This window comes from Carettochelys insculpta, chromosome 32 (assembly GCF_033958435.1).
Source record: "Carettochelys insculpta isolate YL-2023 chromosome 32, ASM3395843v1, whole genome shotgun sequence".
NCBI classification, from domain to species: domain Eukaryota; kingdom Metazoa; phylum Chordata; order Testudines; family Carettochelyidae; genus Carettochelys; species Carettochelys insculpta.
This window is the reverse complement of record NC_134168.1, coordinates 2,628,752-2,646,968: the sequence shown is the minus strand read 5'-3', so window position 1 is coordinate 2,646,968 and position 18,217 is coordinate 2,628,752. Positions and strand designations below refer to the sequence as shown.

The window sequence follows — 18,217 nt, the reverse complement described above, 5'->3', positions numbered from 1 at the left end:
GTTGGGGGGGCCAGGGCAGGGTGCCCCCTGCAGGGGAGTCATTAGGGGATTTGCCCCACTTCTCACATGTAAAATCAGGCTCAGGGGCTGCACTGGGACTTCTCTCCTACCTGCCTGAACCTTCTCTGGTCTCTGCCAGTCCTGGCTCCGCCCCCCGCATCAGAGCCACACCCCCTCCCTGTGTTGTCCCGCCCCCTCTGCTAAGCCCCGCCCCCTGTGTCCCACATGGGAGCCAGAGCACAGGGCAGTTTCCTCTACAGATTTTATTGGCGGGGCTGTCAGTGCCTGTCAGTCGCGCTGCTACAGCCGCAGCACGGCGGACACACAGCTGCTACAGCCAGACAGTACAGTCAGGAAGCAAGAGCCTGGTAGATTAGCAGCGCAGCCAGAGCCTGGCCCAGTGCCGTTCCCCTGGAGCCTGGTGTGTCACTGCTACGGGCCGAGACAGACTGGTCCAGGGACAGCTGGAACACGCTACGCTCGGACCCAGCTTGTTTCCAACAGGCCCTGGCCGACGGCCGTGCCAGGCAGCATCCGCCACATTCAGTCTGCCCCAGGCGGAGCCCAGCCCCCAGGAGCCCATTACACCCAGCAGTGCCCCTTGCAGACCAGTCCAGCCAGAGCTGGGGCCACACACAGCTGATGCAGGCTGTGCTGCACAGCATCCCTTGCAAAGCCCCGCTACAATCATCGGCTGAAGCTGTTACAGTCAGAGGCTGGCACAACCGGGCACTGTGACAGGGGCCACTCAGCCGCCAGGACCTGCTACACCTGGCCCCTGGCAGCTGGCGATTATCCACTCAGCACTTGGCACAGCAGAACTGGGGCATGCCAGGCGGCACGTTTCCACGGCCCCCGCCCCAGCTGAGCCCTTCTCTGCCTCCGCCAGACGCCAGCTCCTGCACGCGCCACTACACGTCTAGGCAGGTTAGCGCCCGCGCCCTCGGGGAGACGCCCCGCACGCAAGGGGGGGCCGGGCACCGGCTTGGCAATGTGCTTGGAGGGAGCGGGGGGCACGCGGGAGGGACCGCCAGACGGGCGGTGAGGCGCTCCTGCAAGGGATTGGCCGGACAGACGGACAGCGTGTGTGCAGGGGGTGAGACAGACAGATGGACCCAAAGGCACTGGTGCAGGACGGCTGGGGGACAGACGGAGAGCAGTCGGGGGTGAGCACAATGGGGCCCCCCAGTGCTGCTCCCCAAAAAGTGATGAGGAGGGGTGGGGTGGCGTCCGGGCGAGGGGGCGGGGCCCGGGGGCTGATTATTTGGCTTTTAAAGGGTTAGCGCTGCTTTTGCTGCATTTCGGGGCCGCCCCGGTTTAGTACCGTTAGGGGTGAGTGTCGCCGGCCCCAGGCTGGAGCGCAGGGCGGGGTGGGCGGGGCGGGGCGCTAGGAGTCCTGGTCAGATGCGGGAGGGTCCCCTCGGCCGCCGCTCAGCAGGAGACCTCCATGGTGTGGGCGGTGCCCCCTGGGGCCGGCGGCTGGGCGCCCCCCGACTCACTGCTCTGGGACAGGGTGCGGGAGCGGTTCCCCTCCCCTGAGGCTGCGCTGGACAGGGAGGCGGTGCGGGAACGCGACAGGCGCGTCATGCAGGAGGACGCCACTGCGGAGACAAAAGGGCGGGTTCAGGTTGGCCCCGCCCACCCACAAGCCCCACCCACCTCACACCAGGCTCCACCCATATGCCTCCCCGCCAGCAACAAGCTCCACCCCACCACCCCACTAGCAACAGGCCCCCCACTGCTACAGTGTGCCCCACACCAGGCTGTGGCGTGTGGGGTAGGCGGGGGCATTGCCAGGCCATGCGGGGGAAGGGAGACCTCCCCAAGCCCCGCATGGGGTGTGTGCAGGCAGCCAGTGGGGGGTGTGGGGGAGGGGAGACCCCCCCAAGCCCCACATGGGGTGTGTGCAGGCAGCCGGTGGCGGGCATGGGGGTCGTGGGGGAGGGGAGACCCCTCAAGCCCCACATGGGGTGTGTGCAGGCAGCTGGTGGGGCATCAGCAGGGAAGGTACCTGACCCCATACTGAGTTTCCTGTCCAGGATGTGGGGGACTGAGAGACAGAGAGAGACGCTTCAGGTTCTGGCCCAGCTGTGGGGCTGGGACCCACCGTGGGGGGCTGGGTGGGGTGGGGGGGGCAGGTCGGGTACTCACTGTATCCCATGCCCTGCACAAAGTACTTGAAGGCCTCTGTCAGCTTCCCAGGCTGAAGGGCAAGAGGTAGATTAGATCCTAAGCCCCACGGCTGGAAGCCACACCCTCTACTGCCCTATGGCTGGGACCCACGCCATTCACCACCCCGCCCTGGGACCCACACCCTCTACTGCCCTATGGCTGGGACCCACGCCCTTCACCACCCCGCCCTGGGACCCACGCCCTCCACTGCCCTATGGCTGGGACCCACGCCATTCACCACCCCGCCCTGGGACCCACACCCTCCACTGCCCTATGGCTGGGACCCACGCCCTTCACCACCCCGCCCTGGGACCCACGCCCTCCACTGCCCTATGGCTGGGACCCACGCCCTCCACTGCCCTATGGCTGGGACCCACGCCCTTCACCGCCCCGCCCTGGGACCCACGCCCTCTACTGCCCTATGGCTGGGACCCACGCCATTCACCACCCCGCCCTGGGACCCATGCCCTCCACTGCCCTATGGCTGGGACCCACGCCCTTCACCACCCCGCCCTGGGACCCACGCCCTCTACTGCCCTATGGCTGGGACCCACGCCCTCTACTGCCCTATGGCTGGGACCCACGCCCTCCACTGCCCTATGGCTGGGACCCATGCCCTTCACCACCCCGCCCTGGGACCCACGCCCTCCACTGCCCTATGGCTGGGACCCACGCCATTCACCACCCCGCCCTGGGACCCACGCCCTCTACTGCCCTATGGCTGGGACCCACGCCATTCACCACCCCGCCCTGGGACCCACGCCCTCTACTGCCCTATGGCTGGGACCCACGCCATTCACCACCCCGCCCTGGGACCCACGCCCTCTACTGCCCTATGGCTGGGACCCATGCCCTTCACCACCCCGCCCTGGGACCCACGCCCTCTACTGCCCTATGGCTGGGACCCACGCCCTTCACCACCCCGCCCTGGGACCCACGCCCTCCACTGCCCTATGGCTGGGACCCACGCCCTTCACCACCCCGCCCTGGGACCCACGCCCTCCACTGCCCTATGGCTGGGACCCACGCCATTCACCACCCCGCCCTGGGACCCACGCCCTCCACTGCCCTATGGCTGGGACCCACGCCCTTCACCACCCCGCCCTGGGACCCACGCCCTCCACTGCCCTATGGCTGGGACCCACGCCATTCACCACCCCGCCCTGGGACCCACGCCCTCCACTGCCCTATGGCTGGGACCCACGCCCTTCACCACCCCGCCCTGGGACCCACGCCCTCCACTGCCCTATGGCTGGGACCCACGCCATTCACCACCCCGCCCTGGGACCCACGCCCTCCACTGCCCTATGGCTGGGACCCACGCCCTTCACCGCCCCGCCCTGGGACCCACGCCCTCCACTGCCCTATGGCTGGGACCCACGCTATTCACCACCCCGCCCTGGGACCCACGCCCTCCACTGCCCTATGGCTGGGACCCACGCTATTCACCACCCCGCCCTGGGACCCACGCCCTCCACTGCCCTATGGCTGGGACCCACGCCATTCACCACCCCGCCCTGGGACCCACGCCCTCTACTGCCCTATGGCTGGGACCCACGCCATTCACCACCCCGCCCTGGGACCCACGCCCTCCACTGCCCTATGGCTGGGACCCACGCCCTTCACCGCCCCGCCCTGGGACCCACGCCCTCTACTGCCCTATGGCTGGGACCCACGCCATTCACCACCCCGCCCTGGGACCCACGCCCTCCACTGCCCCCCGGCGGGACCTGCACCCCACGTGCTCCCAACTCAGCCCCCAGGGCAGGGCTCCTCCCCTAGTATGCCCACCTGCTCCCAACGCTGCTCAGCCCATGTGCCCGGGATGCACCCTGACCCCTGTGGGGTCTGCTGAGCACCCACTTGCAATGCCCCCCAGCCCCCTGCAGCTGCTGCCCCACAGGGCCCTGCCCTGCGCCCCGTAACTCCTGCCCCCCACCCCCATCACCCATACGCCATTGGGAAGGTGGCGCCCACCTGTGTCAGCTGTGGCTGCCCCCCAGAGTCCGCCATCTGGAAAACCAAAACCAATTCTCAGTGAAGGGGGACATGGGCTGCGGTGGCGGGGGGGAGCGAGGGGCACCGGCGGGACTGGCAGGGCCCAGGGCCAGGCTAGCAGGGGCTGCGGTGGGGGGGTGAAGGGTGCTGGGGGGGGGCCCAGGGCCGGGCTGGCAGGGGCTGCGGGGGCAAGTGAGGGGCACAGGTGCAGCTGGGGGGTCCGGGGTCAGGCTGGCAGGAGCTGCGGTGTGGGGGGAGTGAGGGGGTGACAGGGTTCAGGGGGCCCAGGGCTGGGCTGGCAGGGGTTGCGGTGGTGGGGGAGTGAGGGGATGACGGGGTTCAGGGGGGCTCAGGGCCGGGCTGGCAGGGGCTGCGTGGGACGGTGAGGGGGTGATGGGGTTCAGGGGGCCCAGGGCCGGGCTGGCAGGGGCTGCGTGGGACAGTGAGGGGGTGACAGGGTTCAGGGGGCCCAGGGCCGGGCTGGCAGGGGCTGCGGTGGTGGGGGAGTGAGGGGGTGACGGGGTTCGGGGGGTTCAGGGCCGGGCTGGCAGGGGCTGCGTGGGATGGTGAGGGGGTGATGGGGTTCAGGGGGGCTCAGGGCCGGGCTGGCAGGGGCTGCGTGGGACGGTGAGGGGGTGATGGGGTTCAGGGGGCCCAGGGCCGGGCTGGCAGGGGCTGCGTGGGACGGTGAGGGGGTGACAGGGTTCAGGGGGCCCAGGGCCAGGCTGGCAGGGGCTGCGGTGGTGGGGGAGTGAGGGGGTGACGGGGTTCGGGGGGTTCAGGGCCGGGCTGGCAGGGGCTGCGTGGGATGGTGAGGGGGTGATGGGGTTCAGGGGGGCTCAGGGCCGGGCTGGCAGGGGCTGCGTGGGATGGTGAGGGGGTGATGGGGTTCAGGGGGCACAGGGCCGGGCTGGCAGGGGCTGCGTGGGACGGTGAGGGGGTGATGGGGTTCAGGGGGCCCCAGGCTCTGCCCCCCACCCACCGCAGGAGTGACTCAGGAGCAGAAAGCTCTGGCACCACAAGTGTGCATCCAGCCATCCTGCGGGAAAGAGAGTCACTGAGGGGACCCCCAGGCCTGGAGCCCCCAGCTGGGCCCGGCCCGGCCTGCTCTGCTCCTGCCCAGCCTCCCACACGTGAACTGCCCCCCGGCCCCCTCAGTCCAGCCGGGCTTCTCCCTCCCGCACAGATGCGCTACCTGCCGGCTTCGGTTACAGACAGCAGGGGCTCACCCCAGCTGGTGGGAGCTGCTCGGCCTGTCCTCGCACACCCGCGCACACACGTGCACACGCGCACACGCCCAGTACCTTGCGCCGGGCACATCACTCACCTTGAGGAAAGAGGTCTGGGTGGGATCCAGTTTGGAATTACACTCCACCTGGGCGTGGGCGCAGAGACAGAAAACGGCACATGTGTGTGTGTGCGTGCGCGTGTGCGGGGGGGTATGCTGAGCCACCTAGACCCAGCACCCCCCCACACTAACCTCTGAGCTGGCCCTGCCAGGGGTGGGGGCGTTGGCCAGGGAGCCATTTGGGCTGGGGGTGACAAAAGAGCCGGCCGAGGCCCCACAGGAACCATCTGGGTCCAGCCCACCAACTGGGGCCCCGGCTCCCTGCCCAGGACTGAGGCAAAGGCGGCAGGCAGGGGGGCGGGGGTAATTTGGGCCTCCCAGGGCCCAAGCAGTGGGGCAGGAGGCTGGGACCGGCTGGGCCCCGGGATCTGCCTGCCTGGGTCAGGTGACATCCCGACACACCCAGCTTGTCTGTCCCTGCCTGCCCTGGCTGGAGAGAATGAACCCTGCTGTGCGGCTGTGCTGGGACTTGTCTCACAGGGGCAGTGCGGGGCTGCTTGCTAGTTTGTGTTGTTGTGTACCTATGGGGGGGGTGTGATGGTGTGCATGGGGTTGTGTTGTCATGTAGCTGGGTGGCATACGATGGTGTGCACAGGGTTGTGTTGTTGTATAGCTGTGGGCAGCGTGTGATGGTGTGCACGGGGTTGTGTTGTTGTGTAGCTGTGGGTGGAGTGTGATGGTGTGTGGGGTTGTGTTGTTGTGTAGCTGTGGGCAGAGTGATGGTGTGAATGGGGTTGTGTTGTTGTGTAGCTGTGGGCAGCATGTGATGGTGTGCGCAGGGTTTTGTTGTGTAGCTGTGGGCGGGCGGGGATGGTGTGTGCGGGGTCATGTTGTTGTGGGCAGCATGTGATGGTGTGCGTGGGGTTGTGTTGTGTAGCTGTGGGCAGGGGGTGATGGTGTGTGCAGGGTCATGTTGTGGGCTGTGCGTGATGGTGTGTGCAGGGTTGTGTTGTGTAGCTGTGGGCAGTGTGTGATGGTGTGTGTGGGGTTGTGTTGTGTGGAGCCATGGGAGGGCATGTGATGGTGTGTGTGGGGTTGTGTTGTGTAGCTATAGGGGCGTGTGATGGAGTGTGCAGGGTCGTGTTGTTGTGTAGCTGTGGGCGGCATGTGATGGTGTTTGTGGGGTTGTGTTGTTGTGTAGCTGTGGGCAGAGTGTGGTGGTTTGTGTTGCGTAGCTGTGGGTGGTATGTGTTGGTGTGGGTGGGGTTGAGCTGTTGTCTAGCTTTGGGCAGCATGTGGTGGTGTGTGCGGGGTTGTGTTGTTGTGTAGCTGTGGGCAGGGTTGTGTTGTTGTGTAGCTGTGGGTGGCGTGTGATGGTGTGGGCGGGGTTGAGTTTTGTATAGCTTTAGGTAGGGTGTGGTGGTGTGTGTGGGGTTGTGTTATGTAGCTGTGGGTGGTGTGGGCGGGGTTGTGTTGTTGTGTAGCTTTGGGCAGCGTGTGGCGGTGTGCGCAGGGTTGTGTAGCTGTAGGGGTGATGAACTGGAGCCGAACAAAGGCCAGAGGAGCTGCCTGACTGAGGGGCTGGAATCAGGAGCAGGGAGTGGGGCAGTCTGGGCTGGCTGGGAGCAGGAGCGGGGCGGGCAGTGTTGCAGGGTGCAGGGGGCTGTGTTGTGCGGTTGTGTAGCTGCGGCGGGGCATGTTGCAGGGCTCTGGGGAGTGTGTTGTGTGGTTGTGTAGCTGCGGCGGGCAGTGTCGGAGGGTGCGGGGGGGGTCTGTTGTGCGGTTGTGTAGCTGCGGTGGGGCATGTTGCAGGGCTCTGGGGAGTGTGTTGTGTGGTTGTGTAGCTGCAGCAGGTAGTGTTGAAGGGCGCGGGGAGGGCTGTGTTGTGCAGTTGGTTGTCACTCACCACAGCGTCCTCGTGGGGGGCCTGGTCTCCCACCACCAGCATGACGGGGCACCTGTGGGGACAGAGGGGGGCGGAGGCAGCTGCTGGGGAGTCAGACCAAAGTGAGGGGAGGAATTGGGGGGCAGGGGGTTCTGGGGATAGGCAACCCAGGCAGCGGGGCTGGATCCCTGGGGAGGGGTGCTGGGTCCTGGGGGGCTGTGGGGTGTCTGGAGGGGTTGGGAGCCGGGGGATTGAAGTATGTTTACAGGGTCCCCAAGGGGGTGGGGGAGCCGGGCACAGGGGTACCAGGGACTGTGGAGTACCGGGGAGGGGTTGGGGGCACCTGTGGGGGGCCAGGCTCAAGGGTGTTCCTGGGGGAGGCTGGGGGCATTTGTGGGAGGCTGGGGGCATTTGTGGGGATCTGGGGCATTCTCAGGGTACAGAAGGGCAGGGAGTGGGGGGCACGGTGCCTGGGGGGGCCAGGGGGTGCTGTGGGGTATCCCGGGGGGCCGGGGGGCACTTACTTGAGGGTGTCTCCCCCACGTTCGAAGTTAAGGTCCCGGCGGCTGGGGGGTAAATGAGGGACTGAAAATTGTGCTGTGCCCCTGCCCTGAGCCCCCGCAGCACCCCCACCCTCAACCCCCCAGCCCCCCCGTCCCCACCCTGAACATCCACCCCTGCCCTGAGCCCCCCAGTGCCCCCTCCCTGAGCCCTCCAGCACCCCCATTCCTGCTCTGAACCCCACCCTGCGCCCCCCTGCACCCCTACCTCCAGCCTCCCCAGCACCTGCTCACTGCTTGCTCCAGCCCCTCAGGTGAGACCCCCTCCAGCCCCCCGGCGGAGCCCCCCACCTGTTGTAGCTGCTCCAGTAGAGCTGGATGTTGCTGATGTTCGGGGCTCCGGCCAGTGCCTGCCTGTGCTGCTGGACCAGCTCCGTGCAGCCCGAGAGCTCCTCCTGGGGGGCGTTACTGAGTGGTATGGCCCCTGGCCTGCCCCCCAGCCTGCCCCCCCTAACCTGCCCCCCTGCCCGAGAGCTCCTCCTGGGGGGCGTTACTGAGTGGTACGGCCCCCGGCCTGTCCCCCAGCCTGCCCCCCCGCCTGAGAGCTCCTCCTGGGGGGGCATTACTGAGTGGTATGGCCCACAACCTGCCCCCGCCACGCTGCCCAACAACCCGCCCCCCGCCTGAGAGCTCCTCCTGGGGGGGCGTTACTGAGTGGTATGGCCCACAACCTGCCCCCGCCACCCTGCCCAACAACCCGCCCCCCGCCTGAGAGCTTCTCCTGGGGGGGCGTTACTGAGTGGTATGGCCCCTGGCCTGCCCCCCAGCCCAACCAACCTGCCCCCCAACCTGAGAGCACCTCCTGGGGGGGTGTTAGTGAGTGGTACATGTGATGGGGTTCAGGGGCCCCCAGGCTCTGCACCCCGTCCCCAGGCAGGAGTGCCTCTCACTCAGCAGGAGAACAGCGGGTTTATGAGCCAACAGGACACAGTGTCGTACAGAGGAGTCAGTGCAGCCGGCAGAGACAGCCAGTCCCATCCATGCTGGGGAGAGGAGGCCCCGAGGGGCCCCCAGAGCCGGGGCCTGGCCCCCTCCTTTGTCTCTCTGTCCCCCAGCCCAGACTCACTGCTTCCCACTCCCAGTTCCAATTTAACCCCCTCGGGCTCCACCTCCCCCTTTGTCTGCAGCCCAGAGTGTCACCTGGGCGCCAGGTTACCCTCAACAGGAGCCCCGCACCCTCTGTGAGCCCCACACGCACACAGAGAGAGAGAGAGAGAGAGAGAGAGATCTCCATCCCCCACTCCATCACATCTCTCCCCTCTTCCAGACCGAACTGAGTGGGGTCACTTAGTTGGTGACCTGGGGAAGTTCGGGGCCCTCCCCGCGGGATAGGGCATCGGCTGTACCCTCAGTGCTCCCCTTGATGTGCACCACCTCCACGGCGTAATCCGGCAGCAGAGGCTCCACAACAGGAGCTTGGCATTGGCCCCTTTCATGCAATGCAGCCGGGCAAGACCCGTTGGTTCCCTAGCACAGTACATCCCCCCAGCCTGCCCGCCCCTCAACCTGCCCCTGTGATGGGGGGCTGTGTGAGATTCAGGCTGGATGTGTGTGAGACGGGCAGAGCAGCTCCCAGCGGCTAAGGATGACCCCTGGGCTGTACCCCAGGCTGGCAGGTAACACCTCTGCCCTGAGCACAGAGCAGGGAGGAGCCGAGCTGGGTTGGAATCGGAGGCGGCAGTTGGAAGCTGGGGGAGAGGGAGCTGGAGGGCAGCCAGCCTGGCGAGGGAGGAAGCTGCACCCCAGAGGGGCCCCCCTCGGGCTCCTCTCCCCAGGACGGGTTGGAAGGACTGTCTCTGCCGGCTGCACTGATCCCTCTGTGCTGAGCTGGGCTCTGTCGCCTCATAAACCTCCTGTTCTACCTGCCGGGTGAGAGTCACTCCTGCCTGTGGGAGGGGGGCAGAGCTTGGGGACCCCACACCCCATTCCTTAGCCCCCCCAACTTGCCCCCCTGCCCAAGAGCTCCTCCTGGGAGACGTTAATCCATGGTACCGACCCCCACCCTGCGCCCCATCTCTCCACCCCCCCAGCCCCGGGCCGCAGAGCACAAGGACAGGGACCCCTCACCTGGCTGAAGAGATGGGCCAGGATCATCTCGGGGATGGAGGATGTGAGGCCGCTGAGCTGGGGGAGGGCAGAGCGTGAGATGGGCATCAGGGGGATGGGCAATAGGGGGCAGTGGGGGTGTCGTCCCGACCATTGGATCCCCCCAGCTGCCCTGTTTCTGATTGCCCCCCTGTGCCCCACACCTCCAGCCCCCCTCTACCTGCCATGCCCCACACTTCCAGCCCTCCCATGCCTCCCCACACCTCTAACCCCCTGTATCCCCCCGTTCCCCACACTTCCAGCCCTCCTGTGCCCCCACCCTACACCTCCAGCCCCCCCGTGTCCCTGCCCCACACCTCCAGCCCCCCTGTATCCGCTATGCCCCACACTTCCAGCCCTCCTGTGCCCCCACCCTACACCTCCAGCCCCCCCGTGTCCCTGCCCCACACCTCCAGCCCCCCTGTATCCGCTATGCCCCACACTTCCAGCCCTCCTGTGTCCCCACCCCACACCTCCAGTCCCCCACTGCTCCCCTGTTCCCCATACCTCCAGCCCCCCTGTGCCCCCTGACAGATGCCCCCCGCCCTACTCCCACCTCCACCAGACCTGGGGGAGCCCCGGGAGGGGGCAGGCCCCCCACACCCACCTTGTGAGCTGCCCAGTCCATCCAGCCCTTGGCATTGGGGTCGATGTTGATCAGAACTAGTCCCTCCACCATGTCAGGATGAGAGAGCTGGGGGCGGAAATAGGGGTGAAACCAGCCCGCCAGCTGCTGGCCAGCCCTGCCCAGACCTGCCCCCCAGCCCTGCTGGTGCCCCTCACTCCCAACCCGCAGCCCCTTCCCAGCCCTGCCGGTGCCCCTCACTCCCGACCTGCAGCCCCTGCCCCCCGACCCGCAGCCCCTTCCCAGCCCTGCCACTGCCCCTCACTCCCGACCTGCAGCCCCTGCCCCCCGACCCGCAGCCCTTCCCAGCCCTGCCACTGCCCCCCACTCCCGTCCCCCAGCCCTTGGTGCACTCACGCTGTAGCGGGCGAGGACGTAGGCGCCGGCTCCTACCCCGATACCGATGATGCTAGTGAAGCTGTGGGGGGAAGCAGGCGGTTGCTCCTAACTCCCCTGGGCCAGGGAATGCAGGAGCTGCCTGGCCTGTGAATTCGCCTCCATGGCAGCGGCACCCTGGGCGGCGGGGGGCCTGGCCCAGGCCAGACCCCCTGGCAGCTGCCACCAGCCCGGCTCGGTGCTGGCCCCACAGGTTGGGGCGGGCTGGGGCAAGGGCCCCATGCTAGCTGAACCCTGAGGCTCCCCCGCAACAGCCAGCAGCTGAAGGCAGGCCCCCGCCAGGCCCTGGCTGCTGAGTTCGCCAGGCCTCAGCCAGGCTGCAAGTGCATCTTTGTGGCAAAGTGGGACCTGGGGTGTGTGCCTCAGTTTCCCTGAGGCAGCCAGCCGCCACCTTGGGATGCACAGAGCGGCTGGGCCCCAAAGCTCCAGGAGCTGACACCCTGGGGAGGGGGGTGAGGGCTGCGTGCTGGGCCCCTGCCCCACACTCACTTCAGGTACTGCAGGATGCAGGGGATCATGTCAGCCAGTTGGTCCAGGGACGGGTATTGGTACCTGCAGGAGAGGCCGGGTCAGACGGGGAAAGAGACGGGGGATGGGAGCTCATCCCACGGGGAGCACAGGGTGGGGGAGAAGAGAGGGGAGCAGAAGGGAATGAATGGGGGGGGGCTCACCCCACAGGGAAGGTAGGGGTGGGGGAGGGGGCAGGGGGGCTGTCCCCACAGGGAAGGTGGGGAGGAGGTGGGGGGAAGGGGGGCTCACCCCACGGGGAACACTGGGGTGCCCTCCTCCATGCCAGGGGCGTCCACGTGAACCACGACGAAGTTCTTAACGATCTCCTGCATGTCCTCAAAGTGAAAGAGAGTCTGGAAGCAGGACTGGTCTGTGGGGGAGACAGCGTCAGAGCCGCAGGGAGTGGGGGGGCTGGCTGGGGGCAGTGGGAGGGAGCACCGGGTGGGGGGCTGGCTGGGGGGCAGTTGCCAGCTGCAGGATATGGGGGGCTGCTGGCTGCATGGGGGGCGGTTGCTGGCTGCATGGGGAGTGGCTGCGGGGTGTGGGTGGCTGCCGGCTGCAGGGGGTGGGGTGGCTGCCAGCAGCCACCTGCCCACTCACGGTTGAGGCCCACGTCGTGGTAGGTCAGGATGGCCGGGCGCTTGGGCTTGGGGCTGCCATGCACGGTGAAGGCCACATGTCCATAGGGTGTCTCCACCGAGTGCCTCTGCCGGAGAGATGGGCCCGTGAGGGGGGGACCCCGACACCAGCTGAACGCAACGACCCCGGGGACAGATACTGCCCCCTCGTGCTCCTGCAGGGAAGCGCTCTACCCCTCCCCCCTCTGCCCCACGGGGTACTGTACTCAGGTGCTGTGGGGCGGGGGGGCAGGTGGGGGAGGGGCAGAGCACCCAGGCACTGTGGGGCAGGGGGCAGGCGGGGGAGAGGCGGAGCACCCAGGTGCTGTGGGGCAGGATGCAGGAGGGGGAGGGGCGGAGCGCCCAGGCGCTGTGGGGCAGGATGCAGGAGGGGGAGGGGCGGAGCGCCCAGGCGCTGTGGGGCAGGGGGCAGGCAGGGGAGGGGCAGAGCACCTAGGTGCTGTGGGGAGGGGTGGAGCACCTAGGTGCTGTGGGGCGGGGGGCAGGCAGGGGAGGGGCAGAGCACCCAGGTGCTGTGGGGCAGGATGCAGGCGGGGGAGGGGTGGAGCGCCCAGGTGCTGTGGGGAGGGGTGCAGGAGGGGGAGGGGCGGAGCGCCCAGGCGCTGTGGGGCAGGATGCAGGCGGGGGAGGGGCGGAGCGCCCAGGCGCTGTGGGGAGGGGTGCAGGAGGGGGAGGGGCAGAGCACCCAGGCACTGTGGGGCGGGGGGCAGGCGGGGGAGAGGCGGAGCACCCAGGTGCTGTGGGGAGGGGTGCAGGCAGGGGAGGGGCGGAGGCCCAGGAGCTGTGGGGCAGGATGCAGGAGGGGGAGGGGCGGAGCGCCCAGGCACTGTGGGGCAGGGGGCAGGCAGGGGAGGGGCAGAGCACCTAGGTGCTGTGGGGCGGGGGGCAGGCAGGGGAGGGGCAGAACACCCAGGTGCTGTGGGGCAGGATGCAGGCGGGGGAGGGGTGGAGCGCCCAGGTGCTGTGGGGAGGGGTGCAGGAGGGGGAGGGGCGGAGCGCCCAGGTGCTGTGGGGAGGGGTGCAGGAGGGGGAGGGGTGGAGCGCCCAGGTGCTGTGGGGCGGGGGGCAGGCGGGGGAGGGGTGCAGTGCCCAGGCGCTGTGGGGCGGGGTGCAGGCGGGGGAGGGGCGGAGCGCCCAGGCGCTGTGGGGCGGGGGGCAGGCGGGGGAGGGGCGGAGCGCCCAGGTGCTGTGGGGAGGGGTGCAGGCGGGGGAGGGGTGGAGTGCCCAGGCGCTGTGGGGCGGGGTGCAGGAGGGGGAGGGGCGGAGCGCCCAGGTGCTGTGGGGAGGGGTGCAGGAGGGGGAGGGGCGGAGCGCCCAGGTGCTGTGGGGAGGGGTGCAGGAGGGGGAGGGGCGGAGCGCCCAGGCGCTGTGGGGAGGGGTGCAGGCAGGGCAGGGGCGGAGCGCCCAGGTGCTGTGGGGAGGGGTGCAGGAGGGGGAGGGGCGGAGCGCCCAGGCGCTGTGGGGAGGGGTGCAGGAGGGGGAGGGGCGGAGCGCCCAGGCGCTGTGGGGAGGGGTGCAGGAGGGGCAGGGGCGGAGCGCCCAGGTGCTGTGGGGAGGGGTGCAGGAGGGGGAGGGGCGGAGCGCCCAGGCGCTGTGGGGCGGGGGGCAGGCAGGGGAGGGGCAGAGCACCCAGGCACTGTGGGGAGGGGTGCAGGCAGGGCAGGGGCGGAGCGCCCAGGCGCTGTGGGGCGGGGTGCAGGCGGGGGAGGGGTGGAGCGCCCAGGTGCTGTGGGGAGGGGTGCAGGAGGGGGAGGGGCGGAGCGCCCAGGCACTGTGGGGTGGGGTGCCGGCGGGAAGGGGTGGAGGACCCAGCCCAGGGGAGGTGTTGGGGGATGGGGACTGGCTGAGGGGGGCAGGCAGCAGTGGGTCCCTGCCCCCGGCCCTTTGCCCTGACCTTGCCCGGGTCGGGCTGCGTGGGCGGCACCAGCAGCGGCTTCTCCTCCGTGATCTGCACCTCGCGGAGCTCGGCCATGGCTGCACCTGGGGGGCAGGGGAGTCAGGGAGGAGCGGAGACACCCGCCAGCACTGCCCCTCCCCCAAACCCAAGCCCCCCGGAGGCAGAGCTGGGGCCCGAGGGGGCTGCCTCACAGACACCCCCAGTGGCTGGCTCAGGTGCCCCCGCCCGCTCGCTCTCCGTGTGGGTGTTTGGCGGGAGGTCTACCCCGCAGCGTGCCTCAGTTTCCCCTCCCTGCAGGCGGCTGCCCAGTAGGGCAGGACTGTGTGCTGTCAGCGGGGCCAAGGGGCACATTGTGCTGGGGGGCACAAGTGCCCAGCTGTACTGGCCCAGCACTGATGCCCCAGGGCCCCACCTGTCTCACCAGGCCCTGGGCAAGGCAGCGTCCAGGGTGAGTGGGGGTGTCTGGCAGGTCAGGGGACACCAGCCTGGTAAGATCCAGGGGGGGAACACGGGACACCAGCCTGGGGAGATCCAGGGGGACAGGGGACACCAGCCCGGGGAGATTCGGGGGGGACCAGGGGACACCAGCCTGGGCGACACGAGGCCGGGGACCGGAGTAGGGCGCTGGGGGCTCTCGGGCACAGCTGCAGCCAGGCGGGGTGTCCTGGGGGCAGGAGACTGGGAAAGGCCATGGGCATGTTATGGGGAGTGCGTGCGCGGAAGTGGGCCATCAGTTGGGTGCCAGGTGGGGGGTCAGACAGGAGGGGGGCTGGGAAAGGCAGCTGGGGGGGTCATACAGGAGGAGGAGCTCAGAGGAACAGTGGGGGGCGTCAGACAAGAGAGGGAGGCCGGGAGGGGCCGTGGTACCAGCGAACGGTTCAGGGTTGGGGAGACCCCGAGGGACTGGGATGACCCCAGGGCCCCAAGGAAAATTTCTCTGGGGAGTACTGTGGTGAGAACCTAGGAGTCCGGGCCCAGCCCCCGCCACCGCGGGGAGGGAACCCAGGCGTCCGGGCTCCCCCTAGCTGTGACTCCCCCCGCGGGGGAGGGAACCCAGGCGCCCGGGCTTCCCCAGTTCTGACCTCCCGCGGGGAGGGAACCCAGGCGTCCGGGCTCCCCCATCTCTGACGCCCCCCGCGGGGAGGGAACCCAGGCGTCCGGGCTCCCCCCAGCTGTGACCCCCCACGCAGGAAGGGAACCCAGGCGTCTGGGCTCCCCCACCTGACCCCCCGAGGCGTCCGGGTTCCCCCATCTCTGACGCCCCCCGCGGGGAGGGAACTCAGGCGTCCGGGCTCCCCCAGCTCGGACCCCCCCTCGGGAAGGGAACCCAGGCGTCTGGGCTCCCCCAGCTCGGACCCCCCCGCGGGGAGGGAACCCAGGCGTCCGGGCTCCCCCACCTCTGACCCCCCGAGGCGTCCAGGCTCCCCCATCTCTGACCCCTCCCCCCACGCGGGGAGGGAACCCAGGCGTCCGGGCTCCCCCCAGCTGTGACCCCCCGCGCAGCAAGGGAACCCAGGCGTCTGGGCTCCCCCACCTCTGACCCCCCGAGGCGTCCGGGCTCCCCCATCTCTGACGCCCCCCGCGGGGAGGGAACCCAGGCGTCCGGGCTCCCCCACCTCTGACCACCCGAGGCGTCCGGGCTCCCCCATTTCTGACCCCTCCCCCCACGCGGGGAGGGAACCCAGGCGTCCGGGCTCCCCCCAGCTGTGAGCCCCCGCGCAGCAAGTGAACCCAGGCGTCTGGGCTCCCCCACCTCTGACCCCCCGAGGCGTCCGGGCTCCCCCATCTCTGACGCCCCCCGCGGGGAGGGAACCCAGGCGTCCGGGCTCCCCCACCTCGGACCCCTCCCGCGGGGAGGGAACCCAGGCGTCCGGGCTCCCCCCAGCTGTGACCCCCCCGCGGAGAGGGAACCCAGGTGTCCGGGCTCCCCCAGCTCGGACCCCTCCCGCGGAGAGGGAACCCAGGCGTCCGGGCTCCCCCAGCTCGGACCCCCCCGAGGCGTCCGGGCTCTTCTCCGTGAGGGTTTTTCCTTTTGACATTTCGGGTGTCGCCGCTGGCACGGAGCCGGGGCGGGGGGCAGAGAGTCCGCACCGCCCCCCGGCACTGCCCGGTACCCTCCACCCGCCCCGGTACCTGCCGCGACTGGGTCCGGGTCCGGCCCCTCCACCTTCACTTGCCTTTGAGTGACTCCGTCCCCCGCCCTCCCCCGCCAGCGCCGGGAGGGGGAGGGGGGGAGGAGACGGGGGAGGGGCGAGGGGACGGGCACCAGCTGGGAGGGGGAGGGGGAGGGGCAGGATCGGATACGGGTGGGGGAGGGGAAGTGTGGGGTATGGGTGGGGGAGGGGCAGAGTGGGGGCAGCATGGGATACGGGTGGGAGAGGGGAAGTGTGGGATACGGGTGGGAGAGGGGAAGTGTGGGGTACGGGTGGGGGAAGGGTGTCTGAAAGAAAACCAGCTCCTCCCCCCCTCCGGGCTCATCCAGCCAGTCAGACAGGTCTGTGCCCAGCCCTGCCCAGCGCCAACCAGCACAGTCAGTTGCTCCTCGGTCCCCGGCCATGGGGCAGGGCTGGGCGCTGGGTGCCCCTAATGCCACAGAACAGGTGCTTACTCCAAGCCCCGGGGAGAACCAGGCACCCTTGCTCCCAGCCCCCCCCCCGCTCCAGCCCCATGGAGAACCCAGGAGTCCTGGCTCCTGGCCTCCTGCTCTAACCACCAGCCCCCACTGCCCTCCCAGAGCTGGGGAGAACCCAGGAGTCCTGGTGCCTGGCCCCCTCCTCTAACCACCAGCTCCCACTGCCCTTCCAGAGCTGGGGAGAACCCAGGAGTCCTGGTGCCTGGCCCCCTCCTCTAACCACCAGCCCCCACTGCCCCCCCAGAGCCAGGAGAGAACCCAGGAGTCCTGGCTCCCAGCCCCTGCTCTAACCACCAGGCCCCACTGCCCCCCCAGAGCCAGGAGAGAACCCAGGAGTCCTGGCTCCTGGCCCCCTGCTCTAACCACCAGGCCCCACTGCCCCCCCAGAGCCAGGAGAGAACCCAGGAGTCCTGGCTCCCAGCCCCCCTGCTCTAATCACCAGCCCCCACTGCCCCCCCAGAGCCAGGAGAGAACCCAGGAGTCCTGGCTCCCAGCCCCTGCTCTAACCACCAGCTGCCACTGCCCTCCCAGAGCTGGGGAGAACCCAGGAGTCCTGGCTCCCAGTGCCCCCAACTCTAACCACCAGCCCCCACTGCCCTCCCAGAGCCAGGAGAGAACCCAGGCATCCTGGCTCCCAGAGAGGGCTGTTCAACTGGAGAGCTAGGCCCAGGGGGCATATCACGGGGAGAGGGGCAGGTACTGGGGTTCTCCCCCAGCGCTGGGTGGGGGCAGCTGCTCCTGGCACCTGTCTGTCTGTCCGTCCACCCCTTCCCCTACCTCCTCTGTCTGTCTGCCTGTCCACCTGTCTGTCTCCTTCTCCCACCACTTTTGCATATACACAGCCCATCCGCCTGTCCACCCACCCCCTTCCTGTCTGCCCGTCAGTCCATCCCCCTCTCTGTCTGTCTGGTTTTGCACCTCTTTTTGGGGTGCAAAGAAAGCAGCACCGTGGGAAACGTCCCCCAGGAGCGGGTCTGAGCCCATCTCCTGGGATGTCAGTAACCAGGCAGCAGAGAAACGGGGACAGGGCTCCTGGGCCCCCCCCCAACGTGGCCCCGTCATGCCACGGGTGGGGCAGAGGCCAAGGCGGGCTGTGGGGAGGGACACCCCCCCAGCGCTGACGGCTTCTCTCTGAGCCAGCCCCCCCATCCCTCCCACCCCCACCCTGCTGGGCCGGAACATCGTGTTCCCATTGTGAGCACAGCGCCTGGGCCCAGAGCCATGGGAAAAACACCAGCCCCCCCACCCAGCCCGGCCCAGTCCCCAGCCCCACACCGCGCAGGGGGACCCTGGAGTTCCAGTAGGACCTGCAGAAATACCAGCTCTGGCCCGCGCTGCAGCTAGGCCTTTGCGCTCGTGTGTGGCTGTGCGTGTGTGCAGGCATGTGTGCAACCTTAGGGCTGAGCTGGCAGGACTGTGGGGCACAGCGTGGGAGGGCTGTGGGTGTGGAGTGAGGGGCACCGGCGGGGCTGGGATGGCAGGGGCTGTGGGTGTGGAGTGAGGGGCACCGGGGGGGACAGGGGCTGTGGGC

General features: G+C 69.1%; 1 protein-coding gene across 4 annotated transcripts; it reads right to left on the bottom strand.

Annotated features, from left to right (window-relative positions):
• Positions 1–245: 245 nt before the first annotated feature.
• On the bottom strand, positions 246–16,316 carry NDRG2 (NDRG family member 2). Of its 4 annotated transcripts, none has more exons than XM_074982320.1 (16): positions 16,188–16,316; positions 14,052–14,137; positions 12,120–12,225; positions 11,769–11,889; positions 11,499–11,561; positions 10,971–11,031; positions 10,596–10,682; positions 9,971–10,027; positions 8,195–8,298; positions 7,868–7,909; positions 7,365–7,416; positions 5,498–5,545; positions 4,150–4,185; positions 2,152–2,203; positions 2,012–2,050; positions 246–1,601 (listed from the first exon to the last, which is right to left on the bottom strand). In XM_074982320.1, the coding sequence occupies exons 2-16, from the start codon at positions 14,127–14,129 to the stop codon at positions 1,432–1,434; spliced, it is 1,116 nt and encodes a 371-aa protein (XP_074838421.1). In that variant the 5' UTR covers positions 14,130–14,137; positions 16,188–16,316; the 3' UTR covers positions 246–1,431. The 4 variants fall into 4 exon arrangements, with proteins under 4 accessions (XP_074838421.1, XP_074838425.1, XP_074838422.1 ...); XM_074982324.1 differs by having other exon boundaries at positions 2,017–2,050; XM_074982321.1 differs by having other exon boundaries at positions 16,232–16,288.
• Between the last annotated feature and the right edge of the window lie 1,901 nt (positions 16,317–18,217).

What these genes read in the sequence shown, in the direction of transcription:
- NDRG2 (XM_074982320.1), bottom strand. Translation starts at nt 14,129, where the DNA reads ATGGCCGAGCTCCGCGAGGTGCAGATCACGGAGGAGAAGCCGCTGCTG. An exon ending in ACGTCCTCGCCCGCTACAGC is followed by an intron (nt 10,683 to 10,970) that starts GTGAGTGCACCA and finishes TTCCGCCCCCAG; the next exon opens with CTCTCTCATCCTGACATGGT. An exon ending in CCCCCCACGAGGACGCTGTG is followed by an intron (nt 5,546 to 7,364) that starts GTGAGTGACAAC and finishes GCCCACGCCCAG; the next exon opens with GTGGAGTGTAATTCCAAACT.